Source organism: Musca autumnalis, unplaced genomic scaffold (assembly GCF_047663935.1).
Source record: "Musca autumnalis isolate F117 unplaced genomic scaffold, ASM4766393v1 scaffold_4, whole genome shotgun sequence".
Classification (NCBI taxonomy): domain Eukaryota; kingdom Metazoa; phylum Arthropoda; class Insecta; order Diptera; family Muscidae; genus Musca; species Musca autumnalis.
Window position 1 is genome coordinate 121,795,039 of NW_027411977.1, and position 24,542 is coordinate 121,819,580.

The following is a 24,542-nucleotide window of genomic DNA, read 5'->3' on the forward strand; positions in this document are numbered from 1 at the left end:
CTGTATCGGCTAATGTTCATTTTGAAATGCGTGTAAATCGCGAAATCCTCAAAATCACTTGATGCGCATGCGGTTTACCAATTCAGCGAATTCTTCTCTTTTATTTGCACACATTGGCCAGGTTTTACTTTGGCCGCTAAGATGTAGCATCGTCTGCAGTTTAGTGCAAAGTGTATACACTTTTTATGCGCATCCGATTTCGCTATCATTCATGAAAAAATACATCGATCTAAACATATTTCGATAAAATCCATCAAGAAACGTGGATGTAGCATCACACACTATTTTTGGGATAAATCGGATACAGCTCCCATGCCACTAAATTTTTTAAACCGCTGCACAGTGGTCCCACTTGTATGGGAAGGTGCTACAAAAATATTTATAATCGTCGAATCAATCTGATTTTTTCAGTATATGCTAAAAATAAGCAAAAAATACTTTAGCCAAAAAATCATCAATATGGGTCCAGTTTTTCCTATAGCCCCCATGTAACGGTACCACCCGATTTCAGGTATTTTGAAGCTTTTATCTACATTTTCGGCCCTAATTGGCTGTACTTTGGTATTTGGGGTTCCAATGGTCAAAACCCTTCTGCGTAAAAAATTGTGGTATTAGGTCCAGGTTTCGGTATAGATCTCATATTACGATACCTCCCGATTTCAGGTATTTTGAAGATTTTATCCAAATTTATAAGATTTTATCCAATGGTCAAAACCCTTCTGCGTAAAAAATTGTGGTATTAGGTCCAGGTTTCGGTATAGCTCTCATATTACGATACCTCCCGATTTCAGGTATTTTGAAGATTTTATCCAAATTTACGGCCCGAATTGGTTGTAATTTGCTATTTGAAAAACGCCTCCGACTGGTATCGTGGACAGGAAAGGAAGCAAATTATTCCATTTGAGGTGAGAATATTTCATGGTAGGGGATATAATAAAGTTCGGTGCGACCGAACTTTATATTTTTACTTGTTTTTCATATTATTTGTATCACCATACAAATATCAAAAATATAAAAATGTAAAAAATGCACTCATAAGTAGATCCCAAAACAAAAATGTCTAAATCTTTAAATAAAAAAAGAAACAATTAAAACACAAAACAAAGAAGAAACTGAGAATACAGTAATACGGCATATTCACTAAAACGACCAGAGGCATCGTCAGTATTTTTAATGTCACACACGGAAATGCAAATATATACAGCTGGAACCAAATATTTTGTAAACTTGACACTATTTTGAACATTCTTCAAAAAATTTAGAGAATGGCGAAGGATGGCGAAGTTAGTAAAACTCAACTTCAAGTTTTATGACTTGGAAAAAAATCCACAAAAAAGTATTATACAAAATGTGATTTCCAGCACATTTTATGCAAATAATGTGCACAAATTTGTATGTAAAAGTAATAAGAAAACCTTGTACTAAAACTTACATTTCGAAAAAAATAATTTTATCTTTTCAATTGTTAGTTACTTGCCTTGTAAGAAGTCACAACCTTACTGATGTTTTTAAAGTTTTTAAGAGATCATACGTAAATGTCAACTTCTTCTGTTTTGTTAAATACCGTTATAAATTACAAAAACAGTGCTGAAATATTAAAATATGATATGTTTAGAGACAATTTGCTGAATTCTTGGAAAAATTTTATGATATCGATTTTTCGATTTTTGTCGCAGGTTGGGACCAGTGTGCGCTGTTTTCGCAAAAACGCGAGTGATGTGTCAGTTTCTTTATTGAAAAGGAAACGATCCACAGAAAACGCGATTAAATCCGCGATATTTTCAAAAATATTTTACGCACATTTTTCGGTTTTTGCAGTTGCTGTTTTCGCCGTTCTAGTGGATGGATTTTCACGATCTATGATTTACATGATACGGGCCGTCAAACAACTAAAATATCTTGGGGTCCCAGGACAATCAAAAGGATATTGTAAATACTGTACTGTAGGGTTTTTCGAAAAAATATCGCACTATATTTTGGCCTTTGGCAGTGGATTACTGTGATGCTGTCTGGGCTACATAGACAATATACATATCAAATTATGCGTAATCGCGAGTATTTTGATTCTATTATATGTTTTCTGAAATACCCGAATGCGCGTCGCAGTTAGATCAAAAATCAAATATTTTTATTCATTTACGCGGTCATAGCCTCCGCGCAAATAAACTTTTTAGCCACATTTTTGAGCTTTGATTAAAAACACTTCGCTTGATCCAACTATGGTCATATTTCGTGGTACACTGCAATATTTCGCGAATTATAACAGTGCAAACCTTGGCTTCATCAATGTTAAATTTTTTTGACTTTTCGTCATATACACTTTCATACGGGCAAAATGTGCCTCATCAAAATAATGGTTTTAGACCCCAAATATGTTTGGACGAAATCCGTTTCAGACAATTGGAGTCGATATAGCAATGTCCGTCCGTCTGTCTGTCTGGCTAGTTGGTGCGCATGATAACTCTCGAACGGATGAACCGAATAACCGATTTGAACCATACCTTGCACATCTTAAAATGTCTACCAGATTTAGATGAGGTTCTATTATGGACTCTATCGGTCCACTCCTTCGGGTACCTCTCACACAAAATTTCGGAAAAGTTCAGTTTAGGACCTGCTCTCGAATCGCTTTGATTGTTGTTGTAGCAACATGTACATATTCACTGCCCTTCATACGCCAGTATAATTTTCATCAGCGGCAAGTTCATACTTCCTGAGAAAATAGCTTGAAAGATGCAAAGAAAAAACCCTTTGACACCGTGTGTAGTGGTCGGAGCGCAAGATAACTCTCGAACGGCTGAACCGATTTGGTCCAAAATTTGGCCTTCATAATATTTTGTCCAACTCCTTCAGGTACCTCCCACACAAAAGTTCAAAAATGTTCGGAAAAATTGTGCTCATAATACCTCTTGATAGGAGTGACCGATTTGGACCACACTTTACATATCCTACTATTTCTATCAGATATAGATAAGGTTCGAATATGGACTATATTTGTCCACTCCTTCGGGTAACTCCCACACAAAATTTTGGATAAGTTCACTTTAAGACCTAGTCTCTGATCACTTTGATTTTTATTGAAGCAACTTGCATTCGCTGCTTCAAATACGACGGTAACAGTTTTTTTTTTTTCATGGATAAGTCCATAATTTTTGAGAAAACAGCCCGAAAAGTATAGAAACCCCCTATGTCACCATATGTAGTGGCTGGAGAGCACGAAAACTCTCGAACTGATCAACCGATTTGGTCCAAAATTCGGCCTTCGTCATATTTTGTCGAAACTTAGTTTCAGTTCGAAGATGGGCAAAACCGGTTCCCAACTTCCGGTACTTCCACCAATATTTTAAAAAAGTCACTAAAATGGTATGCACGATATCTCTTGAACGGGGCAACCATTTTGGACCAAACTTTGGATCTCCTAATATTTTGTTCTAATTTAGTTTAACTTCTAAAATGGCCCATATCGTTCCTCTCCTTAGGGTACTTCCCCCACAAAAGTTCAACATTTGTGTCTAAGTGCAGTTTAGGGTCTGTTCGAAGATCCGTTTGAAATGAATACCGATGCTGTTCGTTGTAGTACTGCTTCCTGGTAATCTGGTCCAAACTGAAATGAAATGTCTCTATGTCTCGATATCTATCGGAAAGATATAACTCCCAAAATAAGATTCTCTTCCATAATGGACTATTTCGGTCCATTTCTTTAAGTACCTCCTTCGCAACACTTTTTAATTTTAATCCTGATCCACATTTTTCCGGTTCATACACCCACAATTTTGAAACCCCCCTAAATACATACGTTTTTGGGGAAAAAAGCACAGGCTGAGGGTATATCTCTGTCGACAAAGCCGACTGATACTTTATTACTTGTTTCTTTTAATCGAAGTGTTAAACGAACGCATTAAAAACAGGAGAGGCATGGTACCTCCAGATTTTGCGTATTTTGAAGGTTATTCACAAATCGTCCAAAGAGAGTGACAGTAACATGGTATTTCGGATTCTGAATGGTTTGAAAACATCGATGTCTCATTGCTAAGCGAAATTCTTGAGTTAGCTTGGCGGAAGAGCTTAGTACTTTCATAAACAAAAGAAAATTAATTGTTCCATTTTACTTCAATACAATTCGTGGCCGAGGATATAAAATGTTTGCTGGTATGCTCCTTCTGAATTTTTGGTCGGCTTTTTCCTATCTGCTCTAGTCTCCGAGATACGCACGCTTCCACGCGAAAGCTTAAACTTTTATATTTATGAAATTAATATTAAAAAAAAACAGATTTTAAAAATCAGAACTTTAAATTTCGATTTAGAAGTTTTTAATTTATTGTGGCAAAAATAGAAAAAATGGTTTGGCACTTTGCTCCATATGTTGTAAAATATTTCACATTTGTGTTATAAGTCCCGGTCCATACTAGAGTGATTTCATTGAAAAAATTGCATGAAATTATGCGTCTCTAGATCGACTTCCATAGTAGAATAAAATCATAAAATTGCTGTAGTGAGGAATTCGATTTAAGAACGCCTAATTTCATGAAATTTTTTAATGAAATTCACGCTAGTGAATTCCTCTATATTTTTGCAAATATATTCTATATACTATTATTAATAATTCAAATTTTTTTTCCTTTATTATTCCACTTGGGAACATAGGGCTTCTATAATACATTTCCATCTTAATCTATCTTGACATATTAATTTTATTTCATCGTAAGATTTATTTATCTGGTTTAATTCAGTCTTTATGGTTCTCCTCCAAGTATTTTTTGGACGTCCGGGTCGACGGTTTCCCTGAGGGTTCCACTCCAAGGCTGTTCTGGTGATGCTGTTAGTTGGATTGCGCAATGTATGGCCAATCCATTTCCACTTTCGTCTTGTAATCTGTTGCAGTATTGGATCTTCCTTTGTCTGTCTTAAGAGTTCGTCGTTTGATATGGTGTTTGGCCAAAACACTTTTAATATGATGCGCAAACATTTGTTTACAAATGTTTGTAATTTGTGTGCCACGCTTTTGGTCATTAGTAGACATCGGATTTTGCATATTTGCATATTTTTTAATATTAAAGATACGAAGATTCTGATTGGACCAAAATTCGTTTCAAAGAAATCTAAATTCAATGGCAGGGTCATATTTCGTATTTATTTTGCATATTTGCATATTTTGCATATGCACAAAATATGCAAAAAATATGCAAAATATGCAAAAAATATGCAAAATATGCAAAAAATATGCAAAATATGCAAAAAATATGCAAAATATGCAAAAAATATGCAGAATATGCAAAAAATATGCAAAATATGCAAACAGATTTTGGCCGAAAATCGTCATAAAAGTCGTAAAATTGTCATTTAAAGTTGGAAAAACCATCAAAAAATACATAACAGTGTTCTAAACTAAGACTGTTGACCGTATAACATCGTTTTTTTTTCAGCAGATTATTATATTATTGAGACCATTTACGACAGTGTGGTGTAGGGTATAAAAATATGGTATCGTAATACCATTTTTTTATTATTAAACTATGTAAAAATATAAAATTTGATAAAATATCAAACGTGTTATGTAAAATTCAATATTTTCTTTTTTGTAGCATCTTAATTTAATTTCTAGCAGTGGGCTGGTTTTAACTCAAAGAACCAAATCGATCTCGGATTTTTTAGCCGGGGAGCCGCCTAAACCTTTTAGTATTATTAGATTTTAAGATTGCCAACGTTTGAGCACAATTCGAATATGTTAACACGTGGTACTGGGGCCTCGAAGTTATGAAAATCTATTTTTTTGCTATTTGGCGACTTCGACGGCCTATATATGTGGAACGGTTAAAGCTACTTGCCCGTATTACGCATTTAATTAAAAGCTATTCTGTTCTTAGAATTTCTTGCTGAACAACAATGTACGTAAGTGTTACTGAATTTGAATTAATAAATCCAATGTCCCGAAAAAGGCCTTAGGGCAAAAATGGAGTCTATTTACAAAAAAAAAAAAAATAAAAACAACTTCTTTCTTTCTATATTATCAAATTTTAGCGAATGAAAACGAATATATTTTACTTTATTTGAAAATGTTGCCTATTAGGGCGAAGATCTATTTTAATATTAATTTTAATTCATTTCTCGTTGGAGTCGAGCTTAATGACCGATGATGTTTGCAAGTGAAAAAGGAAAGCCGAAGATTCGAACCCTCACAACATGTGACATGGTTCGCCTTTTGTAGAGACTCATCAGACATATCGCTATCCATCAAACATTTCCTTTTTCAAATGCAATTTTGTTTTACAAAGATGGACATTTGTACATTCATTGTATGGCTTCAATGACAAACGCTTACATTTTGTTCATACATATTTTAACTTACTTATGCCCGTAATTTCAACGATCTGTGAACCCATAGATAACTACGCGTTGAAATTACGGGCATGAAGGGACTGACATAATGTGGTTTTGGAGCCATCTGGGTACAGATGACAACATGGTAATGAACTCGACTCCTTGCTATGTCGCTCACAATTTTCAAGTTATTTACCATCCTTTACCCCTCCTGGTAATTGATGTTCTGTGGTCAAGTTGCTGAATCTTTTTCAAGAAATTCGGAGTTAAAGTTTAATCTGGTAAACCTTTTTCTAGGAATTTCGGCAGTTGATTTTTGTAAGTTTGGATCGATTATTTCTGGAGAAATTTCTATCTTTGCTTTGTTAAGATTTTTGTCGTCTTTTGGATCTTTACGGTGTTTTGCACTATCAGTTCAAACAATGCCAGACCAATAAGTTCAGGACTATTTCCTTTATCTGATATTTGTTTGTGAATGCCTTTCGTATTAAGTAAATCTTTAATGCGGGTTAGGTCTTGTTTTGGACTTAAAAATATTTCTGAATATCCTTTTCACAATTTTTTGTATTAAACTCAATCTATTGTCTCTATTTCTTTTTAACCTATTGATAATGTTTACCCAATATATCCTATATTATATCTATATAAACATTATCTTGTTCATTATACGTTTTGTAAAATCAATAACCCCCAGTTATAACACTCAGTTGTTGTCGTGTGGGATACCAAATAAATAAATAAAATAGAGAAAATCATTCTGGGGGCGTCCAGTCTCGAACGATTTAAACGCAAGGTGCTTCTACGGCCTCTTGTTCTTGGGAAGTGGGCTGGGCAGTAGTTTTAAAACACTCTCGCCTACTTCGCACCTGGATTTGTCAATCGCAGACTATTCTTATAGAAATCGCTTGAATATGTTTGGTTGATGTCCGGATGTGCTTCCAAACTTGCAGTCAAAAATCCCTCTCAACAATTTTCTAACAACTTTGTACGGTGGTACAGAAGCTCTCTAATATCTGCTCGAGCTCGTGGGCCCCATTTTTTTAGGCATTTGTACACTGCTAGTTCTTGTTTCTCCCATGAGCTACTGTCAGTTTCAGGAACGCATAGGAGTTGTTCTTTACCCCCATGTGATACCAGAACAGCAACCCGTTTTTTCTTCTCTGTTTTGAGAATATCTGGTAATTATTTTCCATGCCAGTGCACACAAATAGCCTCGTTCCTTGAAGCTGTTGCGTTTATTTTTCACGATATATTCTCCGCTGTTCACGGATAAAGCTTCTAGAGATCTTATATTTGTAGGGATCCTCTCCGATAGCTTCTACTGTAGCCATAATGATACTAGTAACGTTCCTATACACCTTACAGGGGTCCAGCACCAATGACAATTGCATAGTTACGATTTTCTTGAAGCCACGCTTGATTGTTTTCGGGACAGATGGTTCTTCAGATTCTATGATACGTTTAGCATAAAAACAAGAGCTAGACCTCATTGAAAATCTATTGAAATACGAAAACATAGACAAACAAGTATTAGAAAAAGGAAATAACAAAATAATAAATCACCTGTGGATCTTAGTCCTGAACTTGTTGGCTTGGCATTGTTTGATCCAACGGTGCAAAACGCCGTAAAGAGCCAAAAGGCAACAAAAATCTTAACAAAGCAAAAATTCAAATTTCTTCAGAAATATTCGATCCAAACTTCCAAAAGAGCAACTGCCGAAAATCCTAGAAAAAGATCTGGCATAATTCTTGTTGTTCAAGAGATTAAACATTAACTCCGAATTTCCAGGAGGCGCAAAGTATGGTAAACAACTTGAAAGTTGCGAACTACATAGCAGAGCGTTCTTCAAGTAGTCAGCTGTACCCAGATAGCTCCAAAACCGCATGATGTCTGCCTCTCAAATAAATTTAATTTAGAACAAAATGTCAAAGACATTTGTTTTCATTCCAAAAATTGATAAAAATGAAGAAAATGTTTTTTTAATAGTCCCCATTTTCGCACAAAGGCGTACCTAGTCACGTTTTTCGGGACATTGGCTTTATTATCTCGAATTCTGTAATACTTACGTAGTTTGTTGTTCAGCAAGAAATGTTAAGAACAGAATGGCCTTTAATTTAATGCTTAATATGGACAAACAGCTTTAACCATTCCAGAGAAATGGGTCGCCGAAATCGCTAAATAGCCAAAAAATCGAGATTTTCATAACGTCAGGGCCCCAGTGGCACATGTTAACATATTACAATTGTGCTCAAACTTTGACAGTCTTAAAATCTGACCCAACTAAAAACTTTTTGCGGTTGCCGCCTTAAAAAATCCGACATCGATTTGTTCCCTTTGAACAATAACCAGCCCAACACTACAAATTATTGCAAAGAAAGTATTGAATTTTACATAGAGCGTTTGATATTCTATCAAATTTTATATTTTTGCATAGTTTAATAATAAAAAAATTGTATTACAATACCATACTTTTATACCCTACACCACCACTGTCGTAAATGGTCTCAATAACATAATAATCTGCTGAAAAAAACGATGTTATACGGTCAACAGTCTTAGTTTAGAACACTGTTATGTATTTTTTTATGGTTTTTTCAACTTTAATTGACAATTTTACGACTTTTATGACGATTTTCGGCCAAAAACTGTTTGCATATTTTGCATATTTTTTGCATATTCTGCATATTTTTTGCATATTTTGCATATTTTTTGCATATTTTGCATATTTTTTGCATATTTTGCATATTTTTTGCATATTTTGCATATTTTTTGGCATATTTTTTGCATATTTTTTGCATATTTTTTGCATGTTTTTGATATGACCCCAAATATCGAAAAATTGACAATTAAAACGCCTAGATCCAAAATTTGAGTCCAATCGGATGAGAAATAAAAAACATGCAAAAATCCGATGTCTAGTCATTAGCCAAGTGTCGCTGCCATACAGTAATGTTGATTTTACACAACTGTTAAAAAGCCGAAGTTTCGTGTTCTTTGAAATGTGTGCTGATTTCCACGTTCTTCTCATGCGACCGAATGCTGATCTTGCTTTCTTGATCCGATTTTCAACATCGTCGCTAACTCCACCGTCTGCAGACATGATGCTACCGAGGTAGCAGAAGCTTTTTACGTATTTTATAGGATTGTTGTCAATCATGAAGTTGTTTGCGTTGGTATTATTTATTCGCATCGCGTATGTTTTTTCTGTGTTTATTTCTAGACCCACAGTTTTTGCAATTTTTACTAAGTCGTCTAATTTGCTCTGCATTAGATTAAAGTTGTGTGACAGTAAGCATATATCGTCGGCATAATCAAGATCTTCTAAGTGTCAGTCGAAGGTCCAGTTAATACCTCTTTTTTTGGAACATACATTTACCATAATCTCATCCAAAACTGCTGCAAATAGAAGGGGGAAAGGGGGCAACTTTGTTTAACTCCCGCATTCGTATGGAAGTGTTCACTTGTGAGGCCACAGTGACGAACAGTGAGGGTGGTGCTCTCATACATTGCCTTGATTATATTGATTATTTTTTGTGGCACCCCTTTCGCTGCTAGAGTTGCCCATGTAGCTTCACGGTTTATTGAATCGAAAGCTTTTTTGAAATCAATAAATATGAGATATAGTGGTGTTTTCCATTCTATAGATTGCTCTATTATAATACGTAGTGTGTTAATTTGATCTAAGCAGCTTCGGTTTGGTCGAAACCCTGCTTGTTCGTCACGCAAAGATTTCTCTATGCTTAGCAATCTATCATTTAGAAGAATGGACATTATTTTGTAAATAGTGTTTAATATAGTGATGCCTCTCCAAATGTCGCATATAGTTAAATCATTTTTCTTTGGCAGTTTTATGATGGCTCCTTTTGACCATGTAGTTGGGAATTGCTCGTTTATCCATACGTCTTTCATATACGGTTCTAAGATTTTTGCTGATGCGGTGGGATTTGTTTGCAGTAGTTCGGGCGGTATGCCGTCTTTTCCTGGTGATTTATTGCGCTTCAGTTTTAATATGGCGTCTCTTATCTCTTCTACGGTAGGTATATGTACAGGTATCGACTCGTTAATGGGGGTATTCGTATTCAAATGAATATAGGAATTATGATTGTTGTCGTGCTCAATATTGCTTATACGTTCAAAGTGTTGTTTCCATAGATGGATTTGATCCTCCGGATTGGTGATTATTTCGCCGTTGAGATTTTGTAGCCCTCGGTTAGCTCGTAAGTTGTTGTTGCATAGTCGGCCTATTACCTGGTGGACTTTCCTGGCATCGTTCGCTCCTGCTGCTGCCTCTGCTTCTATGGCTATATTTTCAAGATATTTTCTTTTATCGGTTCTGGCTGATTTTTTTACTGCCTTTGCTTTTGCTTTCAAATTAGAAATGTAAATATTGTCTTAAGTCAGCTCCACGCAGATGCGAAGCAAAACATTAAAATGCGATTATCACAAAACGGGCAAATGGCGTATGGAACACTTAAGCATGACACCGACGATATGTTAATTTTACAAGATATGTAATGTCGATATGAATGTTTGTAATTTTGGTAAGTTATTCGTATCCACGTGTTGTAGATTAAATCATTATCATTATCACATTCTAAGTTCATGATACTATAATTAAACAAACTGGTTTTTGTCAATTTATCAACTTAAATTTCGGAAATAAAGCAGATATATGTATTAGACCAGGGTTATAATTAACACCCGAGCGCCATCGTTCAGTATATCACTATTTTTTTTTTTTTGAATTTGCCAACACAAAGTGAAACAGTTAGATAAACCACAGTCCCTAAAAGTATTCCCTATGGTGTAAGATGTAAGGTGTTTGCATGGACTACAGCAACTAATAATTTTACAATAACAACATGGTTTTATGAAAACCAAATTATCAATAACAATATTTGAATACTAGGGTCGTTAAAGAACAGTTCAGAACCATTTGCAGGAAATAAATGTAAAGATTTAAAATATAAACTTAATTGGTTTCGAATTTACTCTATACATAATGTGATACATTCCAAGGCACCTTTATAGAAGTAGAAGTGACAATCACTAAAAATGATGCACATTAGGGTTATGACTTTTTTACAACCTCATATCCCTGTATCATAGCGTGATAAGTTTTGCCATAAGATTACATATAATCTTAATTATAAGGTGATTCGGTGAAAACACCTCACGCACAAAATGATTTTAAAATTTGAATTTATCAAAATTATGGAAAATTTTTTGAAGTCACTGAAAACAGATATATAATTAAAAAATAAACTTTAGAACCACATGAGATAATTAAAATGATATAAAATTTATTTCTCACTATTTTTCTTCAATTCTGAGAATTGTAAAAATGTCGTAAACGCTTTAATTCAAAAATATAATTTTTTAACAAAAAACAAATAATTTAAAATTTTTTCAAAGTGAATTTTTTTGCGACTTTTTTAATATTTGAATGAAATAAACGTTATTTTAGTTATTAGTAGGCTTATATTTATTCATTCGAGAAACAAAAAATAATTTTTTGAAAAAAAAAATTATATTTCAATGGAATAAACGATAGCATAGTGATTAATAGGCAAAAGTTCATTCATCCCTGCTACAGGAAATCATTTTTGAGGAAAAATGTCAAAAAGTCATAACCCTAATGGACATAGGGACAGGTTTTGGTATAGCCCCCATATAGCGGTACCATCTGATTTCAAGTGTTTTAAGGAATTTATCTTCGTTCTTAACCCGAATAGGATGTAATTTGGCATGTGTGGTTCCCATTGGTACTGAAACTTCCCCACAAAAAATTGTGGACATAGGTCAAGGTTCTGGTGTAGCCCCCATGTAGGAGTACGGCCGATTTCAAGTGTTTTAAGAATTTTATCTTCATTTTTAGGCCGAATTGGCTGTATCTTGGTATTTGGAGTTCCCAATGGTACAGAAACTTCCCCACAAAAATTATGGACATAAGTCCAGGTTTTGGTATAGCCTTTATATGATGGTACTACACGATTTCAGACATTTTAAATTTTTTATCTAAATTTCCGGCTTAAATTGACTATATTTTTTTTTTAAAGTTAAAAATAAAAAATTATTTAAAAAAATTGAGTTTCAATGTTTTATTTAGTAATGCACTTAAAACTAGAAAATATTATGTCGTTTAGCCTCAATAAATATATTCTTTCTCATGATGGAATCTCTCAAATAAAACGCTTGCAATGGTGGCAAAATTAAACGGCAACCGTTTTATTTGAGAGATTCCATCATGAGAAAAATATAAATATTGAGCTAAGTCTGGAGTTTCCCCCATTCAGCGTTGCCAGTATTTTTTAGCCTCTTTTCCCCAACTTGTCCAAATCTTTTCCCCAAAATTCCCCAGATTTGATTGAATTTCATCAAAAAAATCCCCAAACATTTTTTAACAAATAATTACAACAAAATCAAAAGTAGTTTTATTTTACTATTGAAATTCATATAACTAAACTTGGAAAGTATTCTATACACTTATATATTAATTAAATTAACGATATTGAAAACTTCACTTTCAAGTGATTCAGAATCATTGATCTCATTGGATTTATATAAATTTTTATAATGAATGAGTTGTAACATTTTTTTAGGTGGGTACAAATTTCTACAACAAATGGAGTTGTTAGAAAATTGATTATTTATTATAGTAACTCGTACTGCATTTTATGTCTGAATATGGTTAAAATAGAAGTTTCTGTCTACTGAAGAATTGCTTGTTGGGACGGAAAGCATATTTAATACCATCTCCAATTTACGAATTATAACTTTCTCCATTGCGATTCGTAAACATCCGCAGAGATTTTTGAGTTGACAACTGGTTCTAAAAAGGTCCGTATAGAGCTAATACTAATAATTGTTTACTCAAAAAAGTACAAGTCAAAATTAAAGCCTAGGTCCATGGCTCCCCATGGGAAATTTGCCGAGTCGTTTTCGATCGATACCACTTTTTTTCAATATCTACTTAATTTTTTTATAAATGGTTTCAATATTCGAGTGTACAGGGAAAAATGCATATTAGCAATGTGCATCGGTCTGAAAACTAAGATTAAGGCCCGTTCTTACATCTTTTCTTTAAAATCCCATTTTGTTATACCTTACTCTAAGAAAAATAAGGAATAAAGTTCGCATTACCAGGGATTTGTTATTAGATCTTCCATTCCATTTCAAGCAAAACAGTCTGTATACATCAAATTTACTCAAATCGGATTGGTTGATTTGAATTTGCACTCAAATGTTTCTTGTTTTTGGCACACTTTAAATTTTAGAAGGAACACAAAGTTGCTTTTAATTTGTCTGACACTTATTATTAAAGCAAACTTGTAGGAATAAAAAACGGATAATCTGTCCGATATCGGTCAACATTTAACTACAAAAAGGATATAATAACGGGCCTAAGCATATTTATCTCTTTCATAATTGGAGCCATGAATGTTAAATACAGTTAAATTTCATCACTGCCCATCAATCCAGAAATCATTTCTGCAGTTAAGTCCCCTTCAGCAGTAGAAATGATGGAAAATGTTATTTCAATTCAACCCACTGTTCTAGTACGCTGTCAGTCGTCGAACCGCATGATAACACTTCAAATCTGTCATAAATTATTACTGCTGCGACCAGTAAGTATATGATGCATCCCAGCAAAATTTGACGGAAGGGGTTCTTTGCGATGACGTGATTTCATGTCATCTTTTGCATTGGTTCAAAGGAAGTCGTGAAAGATCCGATCTTTTCATTAGGATTTGAACCAATGCAAAGGAAGTCGTGAAAGATCCGATCTTTTCATCAGCATTTGTACCCATTCCATCGATCCAATAGAGATGATGTTTGTGTTTTTATTTACACACCTGTTTATTTTCATTTTGGTATGTTCCAGTACTGCAAAAATCTACTAATTTTTACTATTTTTTCCGATAACATAAAGGAAAAATTGTTATCGTAGTAAAAATAAGTAGATTCTTGCAGTTTCTGGAACAGACCAATGTTGTTAGAACTGTCGTCGTGATGTTGTCTTACATTTCCTGCATATCAAACAACTAAAACTTCTAAACAATTGGTATTATATGAAGTCCCAACCATCGAGCTAAAAATAGAATCGGACTGCACACATTGCTATTTTAAAAGTTCCCTTGTCTGTTCTTAATCTGACATAGAATGAAATCAATCAAATCTCGCTTCTTGGAATTTGAAAAAAAAAAGTCCGAAACGAAAAGGAACAAGAATCTGAAAATAAAGAAGAAACTACTTTTGGAAAGAAACAATTAAAAATAAATTAATTAAGCATAAATGGTATTTTCCATAAAAAGTCTCTCCTCCCCGTTCGTTACATTTTGTTCTTAGAGATCCCTAAAGCAAGCCGGGTTGTAGATCCCTACATATTTCCGTCACTAAACAAAAGAGTATAAATTACCAAAATGTTGTTATAAAATAACAAAATTATAAATAAAAGTAAATAAAAATAGTAAAAAAAAATAAAAATAAAAATACTTAAAGGAGTGCATTTGGAGTCCATGTCGAAATCTGAACTGGTGATGGGAAGATAATTGAAAAAACCTTTTGTAAGATGAAAGAATATCAGTTGCGGAGAACGGAGGAAGTAATCTTTTGCATTGCAGCGGTGGTGATTACATTGCAATTTTGGATGTAAACTTTTGAAAAACTAAACTGATAAATTAATTGTAGTTATTTCATGAATTCGTTTGAATTAATAAAGAATTTTCTTTTTCATGAAAACCATATTTCAATACAGCATTTCCATTTTCCAAACAATACATGAAAATTTCATGCCAAGGGGTTGGTGAAATTGACATGCCAAAGCATTGGTTAAAATGACATGTCAAAGCATGGGTGAAAATGAAGTGTCAAAGCATTGGTGAAAATGACATGTCAAATCATTGGTGGAAATGACATGCCAAAGCATTGGTGGAAATGACATGTCAACGCATTGGTTAAAATGACATGCTTAGGATCCAGAAAAGAACGTCATCTTTTGGGGTCCACACTCATATAAAATTCATCGATGAAGATGCTAAAAAGATGACATGCTAGATCACTTGCACCCATGATTGAATGTCATCTTTGGCATCGAACATTTTGCTGGGATGTTATTTGTGCGTCACGCGTGCTCTACTACTATTGACGTACTGAAATTAAAAAAAAATCAGATAATCTGAAGTAATTCGTCAAAAAAGAAATTCCCCAAAAATCCCCAAATATTTTTCAGATTTCCTCAACATTTTCCCAATTCCCCAAGTCGAAATTTTTTTCCCCATTTCAAATAAAAATTCCCCAATTTGGGGAAAAATCCCCAATACTGACAACGCTGCCCCCATTGGCTTAACTTCATCACTTTCCTCTTTGCATAGAAAAATGTTTACAAAACGCACTGACAGCTTGCAAAATTTACTGATCGCTACCAATATCATGATTTCATCCCGGCGAAGGGAATTATCAATTGGCTTTTCAGTTTTTGAAATGAAGATTTTTTAGTGAAAACTCTTTAAGCATCGAGTATTCTCATGTTAATGAGAATGATGCGCACTTTTCAACTAAAACAAAACAAACAAAAAACAGCGAAGGCACGCGCAAAACGGAATTTTGTAAATAAAATTCCAACGACATACTCACAGGTAACTGTGTTGATGTTATTTCAACTTAACAGAAATCGATGATTTCTTAGTTGAATCGTGCTGTCAGCTTGCAAATATTTTGTTCTGGCGTTCTTTTGGGAAAGCCGAAAAGTGAGCATCATTCTCATTAACATGAGAATACTCGATGCTTAAAGAGTTCAGGTTTTCACTAAAAAATCATCATTTCAAAAACTGAAAAGCCAATTGATAATTCCCTTCGCCGGGATGAAATCATGATATTGGTAGCGATCAGTAAATTTTGCAAGCTGTCAGTGCGTTTTGTAAACATTTTTCTCTGCAAAGAGGAAAGTGATGAAGTTAAGCCAATGGGGGAAACTCCAGACTTAGCAATCATATGATTGAATCTTCAACTAAAACAAAACAAACATAAATATTGAGGCTAAGCGACAAATTATTTTCTAGTTTTAAGTGCATTTCTAAATAAAACACTGAAACTTAATTTTTTTTAAATTATTTTTTATTTTAAACGGCTTCACCAAAAATTCACATGTCCTTTGAACGAAAAAGTGGGATTAATTATATCGTGATTTTTCATGCACATGGCTAAGCCGTTGGAACTTTGTTGCTAATTCTCTTTTCTGATATGTGTTGATCATGGAGTGAACGTTATTTTTCCTAAAAACCCATCTCATAGTGAAACGACGCAAAGCGAATTAAGATTTTCTATGGAAAGTTGGTAAATAGTTTTCAGTGTAAAAAAACACTATTTTTTTCTTCTTTTTCTTATGCCCATATTATTGAACAACTAGGAATCCTAAATGCCAAATTATAGCTATTATGAAGTCGAGTGGTAACGTTATGTGGGGGCTATTCCAAAAGTTGGGCCGACATAGTCCATCAGTGTTCTAAAAAATTTTTGACCAAATATAGAACGAAACATCTGATTTTTATGACGTAAAATCAAAAATGTCTTTACGTGACCTTAAACTTCGCTGCATTTCCAAATGCTGGCAAGATTTCTTTTCATATGAGACCCCTAATATTGTTGCAGGGGGACTGCTATTAGCTATTTACGTTCAAAATTCTAAAATGGATTGCTATAGTTAATCATATCTATCACATTTTTCTCAAGTTCGTCCAATTTTTTATTGCAGTCGAACCTCGATTATCCGTGATGGTCGGGACCGGAGGCATTACGGATAATCGATTTTCCCGGATAATGGAGGCAATGCTTTTATGCAGTTTTTGAACATATTTTTATGTAAAAATTACATAATATTGTACAATAATATGAAAATCTGCAATTTTTATTAAATTCGTTACGGTAATACACCAAATTTTAGAAGGGTACATAATACCATCATCATCAGATTCATCAGAATTGACTTTGTCCCACGGTTTTTGTGATACCATAAATACACACATTGTGTAATACGGGAGAATATCCAGTTTTCGTTTGTTTACCTTTTGTTTGCTTAATCAGATTAATAGTCCGGTCAAAATAGACATGCGTATAAGGGGGAAATAGCAAAAATTCCCACAAAGCTGAATTTTGGTGGAGAGCTAGGGTTGGCCATTAGAAGCAACGTCCTAAAAGTCCCCATCGATCCCATGTGTGCAAAACAAGTTATTCGGGGTCAAAGGTCATTTTTGGAGGCATTATTCAGTTTTTTTAATTTTTCTCAAAAACGGTAAGAATTAGCAAAAGCCGGCTAAAGTAAAAGTTGTAGATTCAATAATTGTCTACAAAAGTGGTCTTTATGACACTTAAAAAATCGAGATATCGCGATCTAAATGTCAAATAAACAATTGGCCGCGTAAGTACATTATGAGGCGAACCGGTTAAAGTAACGACACTATGTGTTAGATACTTCCGTAAGCTTTCAGACGATATCCACTTTGCAGTAATCGGTTCAGTAGATCCGGGTCTAACCCGGTTTTTAAATTTGGCCTTTCGGGTCGAATAACCGGCGAACCGGATCCGCAACCGTTGAAAATTATACATTTCCGTAATCAGCGCAACAAACCTTACCTTCGGACAAAACTTGAAAAAAATCGGAGAGTTTTCGTTGGGGTTGTTCCCTTTGGGCTTTCGATTACACATGTGGGTTAAATGGGCTATTTTTGCATAAAATGACTCTAACATTGAATAACTCTACTAAACACGCTCCGATTTTGTTGGAATTTTTTTTAGAAGATAGCTATAATCTCGCTCTTCAAGAAAATATATATTTTTCGGGGGACACACCCGATTACTTCGCTTATTTTAGCCGGTTCGTCTGAATATGTGCATATTTCCCTTATAAGTGCATAAAAATCATGTGTTATTTAGAACAGCTATATCTCAAGAATGGTTCCTTCTAGGAAAAAAATTATAAAGGTCAAACTTGTAGATAATTTTTCTGTCTATAATATTTACTTTAGTCACTTTTTGATTAGATCAACCGTTATCAAAAAATAAATCCGAAAACCAAACAAACCCTTAAAATTTGACCTTTGACCCCGGATATTTTTTTTGCACTCATGGGATCGATGGGGACTTTTAGGACGTTGCTTCTAATGGCAAACTCTAGCTCTCCACCAAAATTCAGCTTTGTGGAAAATTTTGCTATTTCAATGTCTATTTTGACCGGACTATAATTGGAAAATGTGTTTTTACTCCCGGGCAATGAAGTTTATAACGAAAAATAGAAGAAATGGAAAAAATCCAACATTTCTTTTTTATCACGGATAATGGAGGTTCCCGGATAATCGATTTACGGATAATCGAGGTTCAACTGTAATTAACGTTATTTTTAATTTTTTCTACAGCGGAGGACTTCCAAAAGTCGAAACAAACAAAAATGTATGGTATTATGCTTAAAAAATCATTAAATACCACAAATGTATGTATGCTCTGTTTCAGAATCTGAAGAATCTACTATTTTTGAATATTTTGAAAGTTTTTACGCTCAAAGAAGACTAAATACCAAATTTCCTATATTTCGGTAAGAGAATGTGGCTAAAACTTAAAAAATACCGAAAATCAAGAAGTACGCTTCTATGGGGATATAGGAAGACGTGGACCTATACTAATAATACTCTTCTGGAATATTTTATAACTCTTGGAAGACGAAATAACGAATTTCAGCCATTTCGGTTGGATATTGACGTCGCAATCTTCAGTATTACGAAAATCGGGAGGTACAGTTCTATGAAGGCTATATCGAAACGTGGGCCTATACCGACGAATTTTAGTCAGAAATGGGGCAATATGAAAGCGTGGACCTGTACAGACATATTTCTGGCGAACAGTATTATATTACATTGAAGACTAAATTCCAAATTTCAGCCATTTTGGTGGAATATTGAAGACACAATCTTCAAAATACGAAAAATCGGGAGGTACCTTTCCATGGGGGCTATATAAAGGCGTAGACCAATACCGACAAAGTTCTGGGGGAAAGTTTTATACCACCAACGTAGACTAAGTACCAAATTTCAGCCATTTCGGTGTGATAATGAAGCTAAAACCTTCAAAACCGAAAATCGGAAGGTACCGTTCTATGGGACCTATATGAAGGCGTGGATCGATACCGACAAAATTCTGGGGGAAAGTTTTATACCACTAAAGAAGACTACGTACCAAATTTCAGCCATTTTGGTAGGATAATGAAGCTAAAACCTTCAAAATACCGAAAATTGGGAGGTACCGTTCTATGGGGGCTATATCAAAACGTGGACCGATATATCCCATTTTCAATACCAACCATCCTGCAAGTAATACAAATTTCTGCACCAAATTTTGACTCTCTATCTTTAAAATTGCGAGCTCTATCTTGATTTCAACAGACAGACAGACAGACGGACGGACGGACAAGGTCAAATCGACATAGAATTTTATGCTGATCAATAATATATATACTTTATAGGTTCTCCGACGAATATTTCGATGTGTTACAAACGGAATGACAAATTTAATTATACCCTTCATATGGTGGAGGGTATAAAAATCGGGAGGTACCTTTCCATTGGGGCTATATGAAGGCGTGGACCTACACCGACAAAATTCTGGGAAAAAGTTGTATACCCCTAAAGAAGACTACGTACCAAATGTCAGCCATTTTGGTAGGATAATGAAGCTAAAACCTTCAAAATACATAAAATCGGGAGGTACCGTTCTATAGGGGCTATATGAAGGTGTGGACCGATACGGACAAAATTCTGGGGGAAAGTTTTATACCCCTAAAGAAGTTCACATTATTAGGGTTTTTTTTAGATTTTCACGATTTTGCTTGGAAACCGCAAGTCCTATCGAAATGGGGTTAGGGAAAATATTGTAGCTGTAAAATTCTCTACAAGATTGACCTTTGGTTGACCACTGACTGTATCGTCTTCTTATAAAAAAATGTCATGACTGTTATTTCCCAACTTAAACTTATATATTTCAGAAATGGTACAACCTAGGAACAAATTACGAAAGTTAATCATGAAGAAAATTTTCACAGCTATACGATTTTCTCAAGTCACATTTCGATAAGACTTACCGTTTTCAAGCAAAATCGTGAAAACCTAACAAAAAATCTAAAAATGTGACCTGAACCTAAAATAACCCTAAACCTAAAATCCGTCCAGCGATTTTTTTCTTGTTTTTGGATTTTTCTCCTCTATGAACATTGCTGTTTCAGAATCCGCAAAAACTTCCCAGGTGTAAGCGGTTTTTACTTAAAGTTAGTTAAGGCGCACGTTACATGACATTGTTTTATAAGGAGGCGATACAGCCATTGTCCCAATTTGAACTTCGAAAGTTATCTTGCGGATCTTTTTAGCGAAAATTTTTGAACATTTGTGGGGGAGGTAACTGAAGGACTATGACTATGACTCGTCTTCAAAGTTAATCTACGTTTGAACAAAATAACCATGTCAAGATACAGCTCGCAATATTTAAGATAGGGATTTATAATTTGATACAAAAGTTTCTATTACATCTAGGATGTTTGAAAATGGGATATATCGGTAAACATTTTGATATAGCCTCCATAGAACGCTACCTGCCATTTTCGGTATTTTGAATGTTTTAGCCACCGAAATTACTGAAATTTGGTATTAAGGCTTATTTCGAGCTACAAAACGAGTACCTCCCGATTTTTCACAAATTGGAATATGCCGCTTTTACCGGTACTGCTCGATTTCAGCTATTTTGAAAGTTTTTTCGACGTTTTCGGTCCATATTGTATGTAATGTGGTTAACCAGTGGTCAAGAAAATTCTTTTCTAAAAATTTTGGAAATAGGTCCCCATAAAACAGTAATTTGGCATTTAGTGGTCAAAATACATCTTTACAAAAATATAGACATACATACATATGTATGTAAATCCACTTTTTGGAATAAGCCCCATTTAGATGTACCGCCTGATTTCAAGTACTTTGAAGTTTTCATCGACGTTGAATGTTTGAATGTTGTTGATACTGTTTGACAGATAAACCTTTTCCGTCCCTTTACTTTTCTAAAAAACTTGCTACTATAAAGCAATTTCGACAGTTACTTCTTTTGCCACTTTTTTCATTAAAAAAAGTAACGAAACATACCCCTCATAAAACGGTATCTCCCGATCTTAGGTATTTACCCACATTGTCTTATCGATATATCTGAATTTTGATATTTAATCTTCTTTGAGGCTACATTACTTTTCTCCACAAATTCGACGGTATATGTTGTACCCCCCATTGAACAGTACTTCCCGATTTTCGGTTTTCGGAAGGTTTTAGCCGCACTATCTTACACAAAGAACTGACATTTTGTATTAAATCTTATTTGGGGCTACAAAACTTTTCCCAAGTAATTTGTAAATATACATATAGTTCCACGTTTTGAAATAGTCCCCATATAACAGTACAGCCCGATTTCAAGTATTTTGAAGTTTTTATCGACATTTTCGACCCATATGGCATTAGAGTTTTCAATGGCTAGAAGGCATATCCATTAAAAATTATATAGTTTCATGTTTTGGTATAGACCACATATTACGGTACCACACGATTTGCTCAAATTTGAAGTAATTGGTAATCGGGTCACCACAAATTGTAATTACTTTGGTATACAAAGTTCGAGTCGGCCGAAATTAATGTTATTTACTTTATGGAATGTTGTTTTTGGCGTTGTTACCAGATCTATTTTTTTTCATTGTTTAACTTTTCTGTAAAACTTGTTCCTAGAGAACAATATTGACAGTTCCCTATATTGCCACTTTTGCCATAATGGCTTTACCTAATTAACTGCGTGTTGCGTGTGCGTTCTAAAAAACAAAATACATGTATTTGTTTTTGTTGTCAATTTGAAATACATGTATTTTGTTTTTGTTTTTTCGAACGCACACGCAACACGCAATTAATTAGGTAAAGCCTTTAAAAAGTACAGAATTAGACCTAGTATGTATCTATTCAGGTAGTTATCAGGGGGTCCTGTTCCCATGAAATCAAAATTGTTCATACACTTTCTGGTAAGTTTACTTCAAAATACTTAAACATTGCTTATTGTCTGAACAAATCTTAAAAAAAATTCTTTAGTACATACCTTTCATCGACAAATCCATAATGTTCGCCTGGAACATTACCGAATTATTGCGAGAATATCCGCGGGATCTGTTACGTCCTGATGATGGCATACTGAAAACTTGTTGGATAGTTGCAAAATGTTGAAGCGAGAAAATCAGAATTACGGTGGCAAACTTTGGGTGTATCACATGTAATTTCTATGGTACATCACTTGCTGGCGGAATGCTCCAGCAACAAAATTATAACAGCTCGAAATTTGATAATCCAGTGTATTGTAAAATCGATTTTCTTTCTTTAGAACATCAGTGCACTTATTTAAAAAAAGACCAGCTTTCTTTTATCTATGCAGAGCACATAGAATGTACATTTGTTGTATGCAAATTAATTCAAAAGATGTTATTTTTGTAATACACAAGATTAGGTATGTATGTAATTCTCTATTTACGCTCTCTCTTTACATATATATACATATACATATGTACCGGGCAGGGGGCACGTGATTTTTTATGTTTATGCTTATTCTTCTTTTTTGTTTATATTTATGTTAATATTTAGCGCGTCTTTTGTTTATACTTTTTTAAATTTTTATGAACTTTTTTATTTTGAAAATAATAAAAACTTGTCAACAATTTCACATGTTGCTTTTATGCCATCATTTTTTTTTTTTATTGCAGAAACATTCTGAAAATTCAACTCAATTTTGCAAAACGGCGGGCGGATAATGAATGAGAATTAACCACACCACCACTCACTTCCAATTGAAAGCAAAAGTGATCTTAAGGAGATTTGGAACAACACTAAAGTCTATGTAAAGAATATTTTTTAAAGACATGCAGTGCAAATAAAACACATTTACTTCACACCCGTCTCAACCACGTCCTTCTCGGTCCACTCAATTACTTGACTCCATAAACATACACTCTTTCCATTTCCATATGTACTTGTACAGTGGTTCAAAGTGGTAAACATTTAATTGGCGGTTGCCTAAGAAAATTGAACTCGAATAGGTCTCTATATGTACATACATTGGTGGCCAATATATTTGCAACAAAATTGCACGTTTTAAGAAATTTTATTTAAAATATTATCTTGAAAGTAGAATTAAGTGTTTTTTGCAATTATTTATAGTTCATTGCTTATAATATAAGAAAATAAAATTATTTTACACGTTATACAAAAAAAAAAATAGAAAATAAAATACATAACACGCATTAAAATTTAATGGTCATAACATAAGCAATTGACCCAAATCTGAACCAAAACTGAACAAAATTGCACGTTTTAGGAAATTTTATTTAAAATATTATTTTGAAAGTAAAATTAAGTGTTTTTTGCATTTATTTATTGTTCATTGCTTATAATATAAGAAAATAAAAATTTTTTATACGTTATACAAAAAAAAATAAATAAAATACATAACACGCATTAAAATTTAATGGTCATAACATATGCAACTGAACCAAATCCAATGCAAAAATCTTCAATATTTTGTAAAATATCACTTCTTGTATGATTCAAATCATTTGTACTTGTTTTGGGAAGATTAATGGTGAATAAAATTTTTAAACTGATATCAGCCATACGTACTTCTTCGGAGGAGTGGTGGGTCGTACGTGATCAAAAGTAATGGAAATTTCTTCACATTTCAGTTGTCAATTTAATAAAATTCAAAGTTTAGAGTGCAGTTGCATCATTTATCAGGAAAAGTCAGAAGTCTGGGTCTCGAAAAAGATAGGGATTGGATCCATATCAAAATGATGGATACTGATGTATTAAAGTTATAACGGGCGTTATCATTGGAAATGTTGGACTCTATAAACTTAAAAAGTTTTAGAAAGCTCATCAAATAATAACAAAATACAAACATTGTGTATATAGACACTTCCAGAAAAACGAAAATATCTTAAAGCAATCAGGCTTTGCATACTAGGCATGAGGAATAACCTATGTTTTGCTGTCACCCGTTATTAGCCGCACAAAAGAGAAATTATTAATATTTACTCATAATTATACCCTACACCACTATGTGGGGAGGGTATTATAAGTTGGTTTTGGCCAAAAAGTTTGTAACGCATCGAAGTAATGGTTGT

The 24,542-nt window shown here is 34.0% G+C and overlaps 1 protein-coding gene and 1 long non-coding RNA gene across 2 annotated transcripts in view; one reads left to right on the forward strand and one right to left on the reverse strand.

Moving 5' to 3' along the window:
* Positions 1-22,602, reverse strand: part of Pdp1 (PAR bZIP family member Pdp1) — a 451,297-nt gene extending 428,695 nt beyond the window's left edge. Inside the window, exon 1 of the mRNA XM_073980582.1 lies at positions 22,472-22,602. Coding sequence (XP_073836683.1) covers positions 22,472-22,562 — 91 coding nt within the window. The 5' untranslated portion in view covers positions 22,563-22,602. The remainder of the gene's footprint in view (positions 1-22,471) is intronic.
* LOC141400901 (uncharacterized) lies at positions 22,275-23,235 on the forward strand. Its single transcript, XR_012412223.1, has 3 exons — positions 22,275-22,397; positions 22,465-22,873; positions 23,127-23,235. It is a non-coding gene; the product is annotated as an uncharacterized lncRNA (long non-coding RNA).
* The last annotated feature ends 1,307 nt before the right edge of the window (positions 23,236-24,542 follow it).